This window comes from Lepisosteus platostomus, chromosome 11 (assembly GCF_059453375.1).
Source record: "Lepisosteus platostomus isolate fLepPlt1 chromosome 11, fLepPlt1.hap1, whole genome shotgun sequence".
In the NCBI taxonomy this organism is placed as follows: domain Eukaryota; kingdom Metazoa; phylum Chordata; class Actinopteri; order Semionotiformes; family Lepisosteidae; genus Lepisosteus; species Lepisosteus platostomus.
Window position 1 is genome coordinate 25535452 of NC_142621.1, and position 15313 is coordinate 25550764.

The following is a 15313-nucleotide window of genomic DNA, read 5'->3' on the forward strand; positions in this document are numbered from 1 at the left end:
TGGACCTGCATCGCGGACACGAACCGAGAGATCGGTCAAACGAGAAGAGGAGGCGGGGCTGTGTGCACAAGCAGGCCTGGAGTGTGGAAGGCCTTCCTCACAGTAGTTGACACATTTGAGGACTGCCAGTAACACGTGGCTGGCACAAATAGACAAAGGGCTGTTTTTCAAAAGATACTGCATAGTTTTTCCTAGTCAAAGCAAATGGTGGTAAGTAATATGTAAGAAAACTCTGCAGTAGCTCAAGTAGGTAGTGCGTCAACACGCATAGGCTGCAAAGGAACAAGTAAAGATTTATTCCATGCTGAAAAGAGAAGAAAAGAAACTCAATGTTTCAGCTGTAGAGTCTTCTTCAGGTGTCAGTTCTTGTTTCTTTTCTTCTCTTTTCAGCATGGAATAAACCTTTACTTGTTCTTAAACTATTCAGTACTGACCTTAATAGCAAAAGTGAAATGTATTTAGAAAGGATATTTATCATGAGAAAGTCATGCATCTAAAAAAACATTTTTTAAATGAAGTACTGAATATATGACCCTCACTGTTGCTTAAGATCCAAAAGTCAGGAAACAACTTTGAACCTATACAGTCAAAGCCTAAAGTGGAGGGGGGGAAAAAAGTCAAATTATTTTTGCTGAGGCGATATACAATTATTTCAAATCATAAAAGTACATTCTGTTTGTGTTTCTTTAAAGGCTTGTTTGTAATAAAAGTGCTGGATCTGACCTGACTTCAATTATTCCTGTGGCCCCATTAGGCAGTTCGTATCAAGCACATTATATTGATACTAGTATTCCTGTTCGGCACATATCTGCGACTTCTGTTTCTGTGGATGCGGCTAAAGGGTTTGTTTATCAGGAGTAATGACATCGCGCAGTTAAATAATGGAATGGTTATGCTGTATTTTGATTTTATGACTCAAATCCGACTCCTTGGAGTTAACAGTATACACCCATGGATAGGTATATCCAACTACACGTGTGTATTAGCTTTCAACGCTACACTTTTCTCAAAATATGGCAAATCCAAGTGATCTCCAGTGTCTTTTAAACATAATCATTCAGTTTGTTTTCACAGCAGTTTTGTAATAAATTAATAGTGTAATGCTGACAGCACTTTACACAGAAACCACGCAATGGATGAATATTAAATATATATTTTTACTAGCTAAATCAATAACACCACAGACTACGTATTCCAAAACACAAGACAACCTATGCTTTTCAGAACAGGTGGTTAAGGTTAAATAAAAACAATCACCACATCTTCATATACAGTACAGTTACTACATTATTGATCAACTTGAAGCATTGGATTTTATGACTGTTTACTCTGTGGAGCTGTCCACTTTGACTGGCTTTGTAATAGGCCTGTACAGTTTAAAAGAGAGAGTTTATGGTCACATTTCTATAAAGAATAAGGTTACAGTGCCATGCTGGTGTTTCGATCTGGTAAGAATATCTTAATTCTATTAAACCTTCCAGCATTCCTTAACGATTTACTGATTTTTAAGTCAAAGGCCATACGCCTAGCTGAAGTTAAAAAATATCTGAGGAACTTAAACCATTATCAAGATGGCACTTGAAAAAATAGGAATGTCTCTAATGTTGGGTAGTATTGAGTTTCCCCTTGAAGTCTTGATTTTCTGACCTGCTCAATGCCTATGACCTCACAGTGATGTCACTCACAGTCGTGTTCTTCTCCAGTGGGTTATCTCTCTTTTATAAGCTCAAAGCATGTCAAGAGGGGAAAGACTCTCTCTCATGAGTATGTCAGAGGAGTTTGTGCACATTTCCTCACCCTGTTTCAATTGTGTCATTTTAACCTTTGCTAATCCGATAGGTAAATATTAACGCACATATAAGCCGTGCCCGGGAATGTAGACAGTGGAAACTGAAAAATGAACTTTTCATGGCACAATTTACCAATTTAGACTATTTTAGACAATAGTCTAGTTTTTATATAAATAAAGGTAAATGTAAAGGTGCTTTTTTTTCCTGCACGAAACTGTCTTTCATAATGTAATATTGCTGTGGATGGGTAGCTGTGTCAGCATGCGTAGTCTGTAAAGGAACAATAGGTTTATCCCATGCTGAAAAGAGAACCGAGAAAACACAAAGTTTCGGCTGTGAAGCCTTCTTCAGGTGTGTCTCACAGACCTTAAGAAGGCTTCACAGTCGAAACATCATATTAGTTTATAGCTGTATATTTAATTTGTAAAAAGACGTTTTTGAGCAAAAAATATGTATTTCTAATATCACACTTAAAGAGGGAGTAGAAACTCCATTGAAACAGATGCCCACAGCCACAATTTAACGGCAGCTGATTGTCAGAGCCACCTGAGAAGTGACAGAGAAAAGCCTAATTTCGCAGGGAAATGGTTGTTCTCTTTGAAAGATTCAATTGAATATATGGAATTAATATTCTGTTTGAATGTATCTCATGAATGCTGTTAAATGATAGTACCTACACAGTACTAACTACATGCTTCAAGACTAACATTGAGCAAATTAAATTCTAGAGGCTAAATACTGTATGCAGTACAGTGGGAAATATTGAATTGTTTTGGGAAATAAAAGACAAATTATATTTACAGTGACTACTGTTCAGGGGATAAAGTGAGCTCCTGAAGTGATTATCCAGAAATAACTAATTTATATACCATAAATATAGTGTTGCCAAAGCAGGACAGTTTAGTCCAAAAACCTACTGTTCCCCCTAGTGGAAATCTAATGTTTGTACCGCTTCCCTTGTGCTACAAGAATATTTGCCAGTATTAAATGATCATAATGTATCTCTTCCAGGCTAAAATAAGGTCACTAGTCACTAGTCAGCTAGTAATAATAATAATTAATAATTGCTTACACTTATATAGTGCTTTTCTGGACACTCCACTCAAAGCACTTTACAGGTAATAGGGACTCCCTTCCACCACCACCAATGTGCAGTATACACCTGGATGATGCGACAGCAGCCATAGTGCGCCAAAACGCTCACCACACATCAGCGGGGAGGAGAGCAGAGTAATGAAGCCATTTCATAGATGGGGATTTATTAGGAGGCCATGATTGGTAAGGGCCAATGGGAACTTTGGCCAGGACGCCAGGGTTACACCCCTACTCTTTTCGAGAAACGCCCTGGGATTTTTAATGACCAGAGAGAGTCAGGACCTCGGTTTTATGTCTCATCCGAAGGACGGCGCCTGTTTACAGTATAGTGTCCCTGCTTAGCTTCAGTGGGTTGCCAGTTGTGAGTTGCAGAGTGATAAAATGGATTGTATGCTCTTTATTTACTAGGGATGTGAATTTGAAGGACTGTATCCACATCTTATTGCACCCGGCCTGACCGTGTGGCTCTGCAGATCAATCAGTGAACACACATTTAGTTAGCAAATTTGATCCCTCTGTCATCCACTGAGTCTTTTTCAGACGTTCCAATCTTTGGCATTTGTATGATGTAATCTTGGTCACAAATCCGAATGCAGATTATGTCCAAAAGAAAGGATAATCCTCTTGCAACTAAACAGATAAGCAGTATAATTGTTGATGACTGTAATTTTCTTTGCTCTCACACTGCAACAGAAATGAAGAAACTGACCTCTGGTAATTGCAGAGCCCTTCTCCACAGCATTGAATTGGATCAAGTGATTAGACAATGGATGGATAATATTCCATGTGGCATGCTGCTGTGACTGAGAATATTGAGGACAACACCTGTATAACTATAAATGGCTACAATACCATAATTTACCATGATTAAAATTGCATTTCTACACTTCTTTTCCATCCCAAAGGATCCCAAAGTCTGTCACGCATTGTTCACCATTATACCAGCAGTTCCTCGGAGCTACAGATGAAAAGTGGTTGAAAAGTGAGAAATTTCTTTACCAATTATTTTAAGGAAAAACTTAAAGCTAAATACTGTATGCAGTACAGTGGGAAATATTGAATTGTTTTGGGAAATAAAAGACAAATTATATTTACAGTGACTACTGTTCAGGGGATAAAGTGAGCTCCTGAAGTGATTATCCAGAAATAACTAATTTATATACCATAAATATAGTGTATTCATATAAACGAGGATCTTAAATAACCAAGTATGAAATTTAAAGCACGGCATTGCTACCGTACAAATACCTTCAGCCAAACCGAAAACAACCAGAACACATCTCGAGACTGAGGAATTAAGAACCTCGTGAAATGGCCGTTCCGCTGTGACGTCATCCTACCGTCGCACCCAAAATGATGTCTGTACGTTTTCAATCCCTTTCTGCAGCTACCCAGCTACAGATACCAGCTTACCAATTTAACAGCTTCTTCCTGCATATTAGGTGTCGTTTTAGACATATCTAGAAAAGACACATACAGACACATCAACCGCCAAAAAGCAAGACTGGGCAGAGAGAGGGTGTTTTCATCCTTATTTCACCGGTGAAGCCCAACTGAAAGGAACTAGGAGACAGCAGAGTGCAAGAGTAGCATTATAAAACGCTTAAAAAAAAGGGTTTTATAAGACTATAAAACCTACTGTATATACAATATACTTCTATAGGAAATTAAGTCTGAAGGTGAACCGGACCCCTCGTCACATTACGAACACTACAAAAAGTAGTTATTTTTAGGATATTTTCTTCAGCAGCTCCACTTGCTTTCTATAACTAAGTTAGGAAATGGAAGGGCACATCGCAGTAGTCACTGAAAACTAGGTCTTGATATACAGAAAAAAGATATAGTTTTTAAATATAGTACAGTTGGAGATTTCCGTATGTACTGTGGCCACTGTCTTGTTATGTTGCTCTGTACAAATGACTAATCAGTCCGCGCTTTTAAAACAAGTGTTTATTACTTTGTATTATTATTATTATTATTATTATTATTATTTTTATAGGTGTAAATTATTAAAAGGCAAACCGTGTGTTATATTTTGGGGTCTCTAGGCTCCACTGGCAGAGCCAGACTGTTTGGGACGTGTGACCACACAGGTTTGATACCGTGAAGGCTTTGAGTTAGAATGGCGACATTCAAATTAAACATTAAATCGGACATCGCCTTTTTGTCTGGATTTTCTAATTAAAACCTAATTATAAATATATATAAAAAAACAAGTCCGTCCTGGGACGAATACTGTAGCTTCCCTGCTGCAGCTTTTAATGACGTCTTTACTTAACTTGTACACGCTGGATACGTCAGATAAGGCAACTGCTTTGCAGATCTGACGTTATAATAGACAACATTTTGGTTATACAGTGGTTTATGCTCAAGTCCGAATTATACAAAATAAAGTCTAAACGCTCACGAACACGACGGAATTGTTTTCTCAAAATAGATTAATTGATTAATGGATTAATGGAACGAGATCAGGGTTAAAATGGAGAGAAAGAAACCGGGATCTAGAGCTGTGAGTGTATTATCCATACTTTTAAATATTTGAACTTTTAGGTAGTGAATCGTAAAAAAATCAGCATTAGTTTAGCTTTAAAATGTAAGGTTTAGTAAAACAGTTAAAACGTACACCTCGTAGTAATATTTCTAATACTGTTTTAAATGCTCTAGAAGGTAAAATAAATGGAACGTGATTTTAAAAATTCCAGCTATGTGTTCTGTATTTTATGGGAATATACGTACTGTACTTTTCTTTTGTTGTCTTAAAATGTCTCGGGTGAGAATATGCCTTCCCAATCTAAAACTCTAAACAGACTTAGAGAATCAACTCGTTTGTGCAGAAGAAAAAAAAAAGAATGTTATGAACTGATTTAGCCCTCTGAACACCCTAGGGTAACTCTTCTTACCTATCTATAAAAAGATATGTCAGGAACCGTGGCCCTTAAATGCAGGGACTGCTTTTAAAAGTTAGTTTTGTAGCTGATTATGCCACCTAGCAATTCTAAAGACCTTTTCCCCCAGCAACAAGTTCTTTTTATCTTCCAGAACCACTAGTGCATCCACAGACCAGAAGTCATCCTACATAATTTCCATTTGTATTACAGTACTTTGCAATTCCAGTATCTATTATAGCCTAATCCACAGAACAAATATTACAACTTATCCACCAGAGGTACTTACTTACTCACAGAACATATTGCAGACCAGCTCAAGAGCCCCATTTGACCCCAGTTACCAAAACCAGAGTTCCAAAGGAAAAGTCCAGCTGCAAATATTCTCCCAAACCCAGCCCCAGTTGGAGACCTGGTGTGCCTGCTTCTGTCATAGCAAAGAAACTCTGTGTAGTCTTAGGGATCCTCCTCAGTCCTGGCTGAGTCCGTTTTTTAATATGCCCCCCCCATTTGTCTCTGAGTCAATTTTTTGAGTAGAGAGGGGAGGAAGACAATGCCTTCCTCCCTTGCTCACTGTAGAGAGTCCCTGGTGTCCAAACCCTCTCCTGGGTGCTGTGGTACAAATTGGTTATTCCTTTTTCTTCTGTTTCTGTGTGCTCTGGCTCTGTCACTGGGGTTATTAAAGCCCCCCTACCTTTCTTTGGGGGGGGGGGTTGATAGTTTTGGGTGTAAGCAGAGCTAACTTCTTGGGGCTCATTGATCAAATGGCTATATACAGATGGCCAGGTGTAAGATTGCTCTAGAACATTCTAGATTTTCTAGAACTGTTATGTTCTAGATCTACCTCCTCAGTCTGAGGCTCGGCTAGGCCAGTTTTGACATGCCATGTGTCTTCTCTGAACTGTGTGGTAATTAACAATGTTTGCAATAGCATCTTTGATCAGTAGGAAGCCCCAGAACAAAGAAAGACACATATTACCACCCTCATTGAAGTCACTGGTCATTCTATACAAACTTCTATGCAAAGTCAACATTGTCCTTGATACCTGCTGTTGCCCCCACACCCATTTTATTTCACTCTGTGACAGATGAAATCATTTCTGCCATCAGCTCTGCTTGTTTTTTCTGGCGTTTTGGCTGTGGTTCTGTGAGGTACGATAGCTATGTTCTGTGTTTCAGGGCTGCTATACCATGCTGTATGCACTGCAGGGAGAGCAGCAGCTGTTGGAGAGACCCATCGGCACTAAACTGCCGTTAATCCCAGGGTCTAAACCTCAATTTTGCAGGACTGCTCTTTCGGAGAAAGTAAGTGTAACCTAAAATGAAAAGCATGAATACATTTATTCTTATTTAAATCCAAACATTTAAATTGTAAAAAATGACATGTTGATTCGTGGTTTTCTTTCTTTTTAAGGGTAAACCAACATGTAAAATTGTATAATATGAAATGATACCTGGGACACATTAACACATTTCTGTGTGTGTTAGTATAATGTGGTTGCTGTAATGATTAAACTGTAAGCAAACTGTCTTCCCTTGACATCTTTGTGCATATAACATCAGGAGTAAGGTTATATATTTTTCTAGACGCAGTATATTGATCACATTATTGAAATTCAGCTGTACTGTATGCCTTAAAGCTTATTGTGCTTACTGTCTTTTTGCAATGTAGTCATTTTTAGTTGGCTACAATGACTGAGAAATTGGAATTTGATTTTCAAGAACATAGAAAAAAATGATAACAGCGATTCTGGAGTAGTCTTCCAAGAAACTGGCGACAGCCTTCGGAGGGGGGAGAAAAAAAACATTCTCATTTTTATGTTCAGAAACATAGGGGGATACATATCTGTGTTTACCTATACATATCATGTTTTAATAAAATACTTACCTTCTATTTCAGCTGCACCAGCCATCTCCTGACTTCACTCTGACTGATCCCCACGGTTTCCTTTTGGATTCGAAGTACAACAGCCTCCATGACCCCCACCTGCGCACCTATTACCATCGCAAGGGCATGCAGGAGTCTCTGCAGAACAGAGGCTTAATCAATGAGCAGGAGAAAGTAAGGCTGTTTGGAGTTTGTGCAAAGAATGAGGCTTTTTTGGTATGGTGAAGGAGTGAGGTGTTGTCAAAAAAAATAGACCAGGTTCTAGCTCATTTAGCTGTAATAGTTTCCAGTAGCGTGATTTAACTCATGTCTGCACTCCAGCATAGATGTATTCGGTGGGCAGGCCTTTGGTTGTAATCAAAGCATGTAATAGTAGATGTAATCAAAGCAGGCCTATGGTTTGTGCTAAAGTCCTTATGCTCAATAAATATTCAAACACAGAGTACTTGACTGTGCTCTAGATTTGTAAAATAAAAATAAAAACATTTAACCTCCTAGACAGTACTTGAAACATGTTTTGTCTGTTTTCAGGTCCTCTGCTCTTTGAAAGAATACAATCAATATCATAACTACCTTAGCAATGTGAAGTTGCAGTATGACAAAAATTATGTGACTAAACAGGTAAGTGTGATGTTTTTAAACAACCGTCCATCTGATTCTGACTCTTCATCATAGACTTCTGCCTTTATCCAGCCCGCAATCAGTAACGTTTCTAGATGAAGGCTTCCATAAGATCTCTCCATTATGCACTTTTGAATATACTACTGTCATCATGTCATCTTCAAGGAAGTCTCTACCTTGACTGTGTTTGTATTCTAAGGATCAATTTCAATGTTTTCTTTCAGTTTCTTCTCTAATTGCTATGAAGCTCATTTCTGTTTTAGTGTTTTGACGCTGATGATGTTGTTGCTTATGTTTGTCACAGCTCTAGCCTATTTTAGCTTCTTCTTGTTAGTTCAGCCATACTGTACATCTTTTCATGATACTTTGTGTTGTTTATAGCCCATATAGTCCTTTCTGCATGCAGGATATGGGTTTCATATCATAAGAAAAGTTATGAATGAGAGGAAGCTCTTAAGCCTGTTTGGTAATTACTTGTTAATTGGTCTGTGAGTCTCATCCAGCTGTTTCTTGAAAGAAGTCAGCGTTCAACAAGCAGACTTGACTGTGAGGATTTTGAATATTTGAAACAGGTCGCCTTGTATTCTTCTCTGTTCACGATAACAGAGTTAAAAAAAGATAGTTTTTTTATTCATTGAGGCTGGGCAATATATCTGGATGTTTTTCTTTGTGGTAAACCACTAATTGTACCACCCGAATCGGAGCATTCACTGCTTATCTGTACTGCGCTGTAGACTTTAATCCATTTTCAGTGCAAACAAATGTATTTTTCCAAACACATGTTAATACAGGCAGCTTTTGTGTGTAGTCCAAAACAGAATTTATAAGTCTTCTTTGCCAGACAAGGCTGAAAAACGACTTGAACTTCCATCCATCCCTTTCCATCCACGTCATCTAATCTAACCGCCTCATCTAAGGGCTGCAGGGAGCAGGGGCCTATCCCAGAAAGCAACGGGCTTAAGGCGATATACACCCTTGACCAGAATTAAGTCCATTGCAAGACACACACAGACACAAATTCACTCTAGAACCAATTAGACACCTTTTTTTCTACCAGTATAGTATGGCTTTGGACTGTGGGAGCAAACCAGAGCAAACCGTGAAAAACCCATGTGAATATGGGGAGACCATACAAACTCCACACAGACAAATCACCTCAGGCTCAGAATAGAGCCCCTGGCCCCAGTGTTGCGAGATAACAAGGTTAACCACTGTATCCAAGATATACATCTTAAATTGAAATGTTTAGATCAACAAACTACAGTAGCTCAGCCTTCACTCTTATACATATGCAAACACATTCTATTGGTGTGAGTTCAAATTAAAAATCTAATGGAAAAAGTCAGTGTTGGTTTTGAAGTGCACACTCGGCTATAATAGTGCTTAGGAGAACCTTGCAATGAAGGGAGTGTGGCACTCTAGTAAAAGGCTGTGCTGGCTTTCAGAAAACAATAGTGAAGAAGTTCTTGGAGATCCAGGAGCAGAACGAGATTCCCAGGGATATCAGCTTCACCGATGTGAGGGAATGGCTCCTTGAGGAAGGATCCAAGAATATTTCAGACCAGTTTATGGCTAACAGAGACAGGTAATAACATATGGAAGCTCCTCACTCTTTAACAGCAAGTTCCTGCCTTTTGGATTCCTGATTTGTTGTATTTGTATCACATTTTTTTTTGTTTCGCTGTAAATATGTGTAAATATTTTACTGTTATGCTTAAACATTAGATGTCAAGAATACAACTGTAAGTAAAGGTTTGCCTTAAGTTAATTAATTGTGCAAGCAAGTGGAAGTCTTGACTGAGTCAAAGTTTTCCAAAAGATGAACATTTGCTCTACGGAAATACCACATTCACAAATTCCTCTGCTGCTGTCTGACATTGCCTTGTGGATGAAGCTTTCTTTGCTGTTGTTGTTTATGAAGGCACCAGGCAGGAGCTCCGAAAACAGAGGAGATATGCAGTGGTGAAATACAGCGTTTGAGAGGTCTGCAGTACAGCAGACAGGATGAGGTATGAGAATACAGTTTGATTTATTTTGACCCAGGGCTGCTCCCGGTCATCACCTGGATGACAGATCTTTAATAGCTGGTTTCCTTCTGCATCTTAAACTGATTAGAGACATTTATATCAACTCTGGCAAGTGACCTTGTGACACCTCTGTAAATACAGCATGATTGGGGAGCAAGCAAAAGATAACAGGATCTCTAGCATAACTGTTTTAAAAGATGTTCTCTTTCTGACAAGTAATTAAGCATTTTATGTTGCAAAATGCGAATTAAAAAAATTCTCTCACCTTATACTTTATACGCCTCTTCCAGCCGAACAGATTTCTGCAGAGTGGATACCCTTAGTGAATCATGTTACTGTATCGTCACACTTAGACTTCAGACACTTTTTATATGCTTTTATGAATCTTACATTCCACACTGTAGCTTAACTCACTTTTAAAACACATAGTTTATTCACCCCTTTCATTGATTTATCAGCTTTCAAATCACCAGCATTATCAATATAAAGTATTTAGCCTCATCGGTTTTCTACATCAGTTTAATCATGTTTCTTGTTTTTTTTCACATTTTCACTGTACATTGCTGTATGGTATGTTATTTTCCCAGTTATTTTGTCTTTGGGCTTCCCAGACCACATTCAGCTGCTGAATGCTCCTAATATGCTGAAAAATGCCAAAAGGCCTCAATTGCTAGATTGTAAAAAGGGGAGAGATTCAGCTCCACATGATCTAACAGAATCCTCAATAATTAATGTACCACCTATAAGCAGGTGACATATATAAATATAAATGTCTAGTAGCGTAGCTGTTTTGTGCTCAACACAATCTAGCTTTCTGCTGTTTCTCATCTGTTTTGCCTTTTCACTGACGGCTCTACAGATGTGGAAAATCAGAGAAAGGGCTTTACAGATGAGGATAGAGGAAGATGCCCGGAGGGAGGTGCGACAGGCCCAGCTGAAGAAACAGACCAGAGCTAGAAGGCACAAAAAGGTACTGGAGTAATGGATGTTTGGATTCATCCTCTTAAGGTGAACTTTTCTTCATGCAAATTCCGGACTTGACACTGACCTTGCAGGTATATTTTGTTGTATTTCCAAGATGACCACCTATAGGTTTAAATTAATAACCTAAACGAATACTTTTTGGATCCTCAGTGACCACAATGAGCATGGTATGTTGGCACCTCATTCAATTCATGGTTATAGCACTGCATCTCCAAAGCCCATGGTTTATCTCCAGCCTTGGGCACCTGCCTGTGGGGCATTTATTCTGCGTGTTGTGGATTTTAATTCCATGTAACATCCCAGAGACATGCTGCTTTGCATAATTGGCTGTTCTAAAGTATCCCTCAGGGGTATCTCCCCAAGAGGATCCAAGAGGGTGGTTGATGATCTCTCCTCTTCATTACCTAAGCATTAGAGGAGAGACATTGCTGCTTCAATCTCTTATACCCAGCCTGCAAGGTTCTGAACTACACACAGAGTCTTTCATCCAAGTAATGTTGGACCCAGCCTTTCTTCTTCTGAGCTCTGACCAGACCCAGCTTCCCAGCTTCAGGGTGCTGTAGATTGAGATGAGATCGGAGTCTCCTGTAGTTTTTACTTGAGCTGGAATTTCAGTGGTGCCCAACAGCTTCTGTCTGATACTAAATTAAAATGTGACCTTATGGACGGGAAGTTTTCTACTAGCAACATGTTGGGTTGCAAGCTAGTTCATTTGTCATTAAATACTAGAGTAATGGAAAAACATGTGCTTTTTAATACAAGATGTTCAACAATGAGATGGACCTTTTCATCTTTTGTTGAGAGGCTTTCCTTTTTCTTTAAAGAATAGCCACTTGTGAAAGGTTTTCTGTCATTCTCAGGCATTTGAATTATATGAAAGGAAGGTTGCTCTCCTGCAGCAAAAGCTAAATGAGAGTTTACAGGAAAGGAAGGATTTTGAGAGAGAAATGCAAGACAGTATTAAAAGGCAATATTTTAAAGAAGTACTTCAGTCTGGAAAATAGGGTAAGCTTCTAGATCCAATATTTTGCAGTGGTACAACTGAGATTTAGTTCACAATTTAATGTGTTTTAGTTTGTTGGCCAGAGGGAATGATGCAGGTTGACAACATATTGATCTAAACTATCTGAAAGGACTATTCAACTAAAAGGATGTTTTCTCTGTGGCACAGCTTCTACTGAGATCGTTAGCACGGAGAAAAGAGATGTTACCATTGCTAATGAGAAGAGTTCTAAAATCACCAAAGGTCAGTATTTTAATTTGTTTCTAGAAAAAATAAAGGTTTTGAAAAACGTTATGTTTTGACAAATTTTCCAATGCAGCTGCAGAGAAATTAAGTGGGTGCTGATATTGGGTGAAAGATATTGTGAAAGACAATGGAACATATAATCCAAAAAATCAGTTTAATTAAATTCAGTTTTATTTGTATAGCTTACTCAGATAAAAACATGTCAATTGTTTTGTGTCATTTAATCAATATTAAATGATTAATGCACAAGTGTTGGGTTTTGAAAGCTTGGTAACATCTACTGTTAAGGTTGAGGAAGGTTCCAATTAAGTCTGGGGATCTCTGGGCAGCCATTGTGCCACAGTCTGGTGCAGTAAAATTGTTGTGAGCTAAGGTGTGAAAATTATTTAAATTATATGGGTAAACAGATAAATAAATCCTAATCAGCATCCTAATTTTATCTATGAATAAATACATGTTTTCTGCCTTTTTTGGATGTTAATTGGATTGATCACTTTTTTATGCATGCCATGAGAATTCTAATGCGGCAATAATTCTTTTCTCTTGGGTCAGTTCATATTTCACCTGACTCCACTGAAGAGGTGACTACTGATTCCAACTGGTTTCATGAAGTCCCTCTGATCAGTCAGCTGTCTGATGGGTAAGTCCTACATGCTGCAGTTGTGGTATGTTAAGCATCAGTGCGTACAGAAAGTTTTTATTTTAATCATTTTAGTATGGTGATGTTTAAATGTTTAAAGAGGAACTGTTTTCTATTTTTAACTCACTTCCCCAGCTGCGTTCGTTAAATTGCTTTTTCTCTCTTTGCAAATGCATGAATCAGTCTGTTAACAGTACAGTACATGTGCACATTTTCGTGTTAGCTCATGTGCATTTTTCCAAATCCTAGATATAGTTTACCATAGACTGGCTTTGTTGTAATGACTAGAACATTGACTTTGAATATTGATATTGACAATGACTAGAGCAGCAGTCAAAATACACTAACTGAACCTTCGCAAAAATAAACTGTTGTATTGTACTTATGTATAACTCTGATCATACTGCATTACAACAATAATATATTAGTCATATTAAAACACATTTCTATCATAATAACTAACAATATGTTGTGGCACCAGTATAAAATGTGAAATTTAGCTGAAGTATTGACAGTGGGAGAAATGTCTGGTCGTGTTTGAATGGATGTTATGTTTCAATCAACAACCACCAGAGGGCAGTAACAACTAAGTAACACTAAGTCATCAAATGTGTTGAAAACGCATTTTGGGCTTTGTCCTGAATGATGCAGCAGCAACATACAGTTGTATGCAAAAGTTTGGGCACCTCTGGTCAAAGTGCATGTTTCACAGAATCTTTAAATTCTCTAAGGTCTAATTTCTATGAAGTTAACAGGGTACAAACATAAACATGACATATTTCTGCACATTTCAATGAAGAATTACTATTTATTTTCTGAATTTAACTGTATTTGTTATGTGTCAATTATGCAGTACCCAGTATGAAACTGGTTAGATACATTGCGCCTGACCAAGTAGTTGTTGTTGAAAACACAATGATGTAAAATACCAGTGATCTTGCTTCACATAGGAACACAATTGTACCATACTCGCTAAAGTGTTATGGAACAGTTGCAGATTGAAGTTTAAGATTTATAATTTCCAATGTGCTATTTTGTTGCGGTGATTTTTATTTTATAAGCCTCTCATATTAAAGTTAAAAACCTAAGCAAGTTTTAGACATTCAGTAGGTAAATTGAAAAAGTACGAACACAATCGTGGTTAGGAGGCCATCTTTTTTACACAGGAATATGCTTTAAAATAGATTAATTGTTCTGCCACTAGAAAAGATGCCTATATATTTTTAATTAGTCACCATTTTTTAATATTGCAAAATAAAGTTAGTATTTTGTCCATGTAGTAGCAATGTCACACTAATTATTTTTTATCATAATGTTTTTTAATTAAAAATTTACAATAACAATAACAATAACAATTTATATGGACAGGTAAGGTACACTGCTTGTAATGTCTGAATGTAATGGATGCATTTTATTTTTCCAGATAGCTTCTTGAGGTTAAAATGCACAGTGTCATAACTAAAGAACAAATGTAAAGAAATATGTTAATTTGTTCCTTCAGTACAGTAAATCCTGAATTTTAGTCCTAGCTGTTGCTTAGTGGTTCCTTCCCTGACATGTTCAGATCAGCTCCCACTAGGTTTTGATTGAGAGAATATTAAGCTGTCCAGGTTCCAAGGGGGTGACTTCACTTTCTACCATAGACTCGATGCCAAAAGAACCCTTTGACACTGCCTCCTCTGGAATGAAACAGGGGTCTGCACACTTAATTATTTATAAATTAAGGGATCCACTTAAAATATGCAATACTGACCATTCTATTTCTTTGGTTAGACTGGTATTCTGTTGTTCTTGCTTCATTTATATATTAGAAATACTGTACTGTATATATTTTTCTATACATACAACCTATATCTATAATAGATTTTTACTATACTGTATAGACAACAGTATATTTGTATTAGTTGCATCTGTGCTGGCATTCAAAATTTGGTTGCAAATTTCTAAATGTTAACATGGGAAACAACGAACCCTGACAAGTAAGTAAAAATAGGTCTTATATTGATAGGTGATAAATGTTTTGTTTGCACTGAATTGTATTGAAACAAATAAATATCTGCAAGAATCCAATAAAAATGTTGCTGCTGCTCCTCAAACTTCTAGAGGCAGCACAGAAACAGGATCCATTGATCGT

The 15313-nt window shown here is 37.6% G+C and overlaps 2 protein-coding genes across 2 annotated transcripts in view; one reads left to right on the forward strand and one right to left on the reverse strand.

Moving 5' to 3' along the window:
* The window catches only part of LOC148652233 (acyl-CoA-binding domain-containing protein 6-like), a 259679-nt gene that overhangs the window by 83579 nt on the left and 160787 nt on the right, over window positions 1-15313 (reverse strand). The gene's annotated exons all lie outside the window — the stretch shown is intronic.
* Window positions 6962-11288, forward strand: LOC148652237 (fibrous sheath-interacting protein 2-like). The gene is made up of 6 exons (XM_088597605.1): window positions 6962-7075; window positions 7671-7832; window positions 8190-8279; window positions 9725-9864; window positions 10201-10288; window positions 11166-11288. Exons 1-6 carry the CDS (start codon window positions 6962-6964, stop codon window positions 11286-11288), a joined length of 717 nt encoding a protein of 238 aa, XP_088453731.1.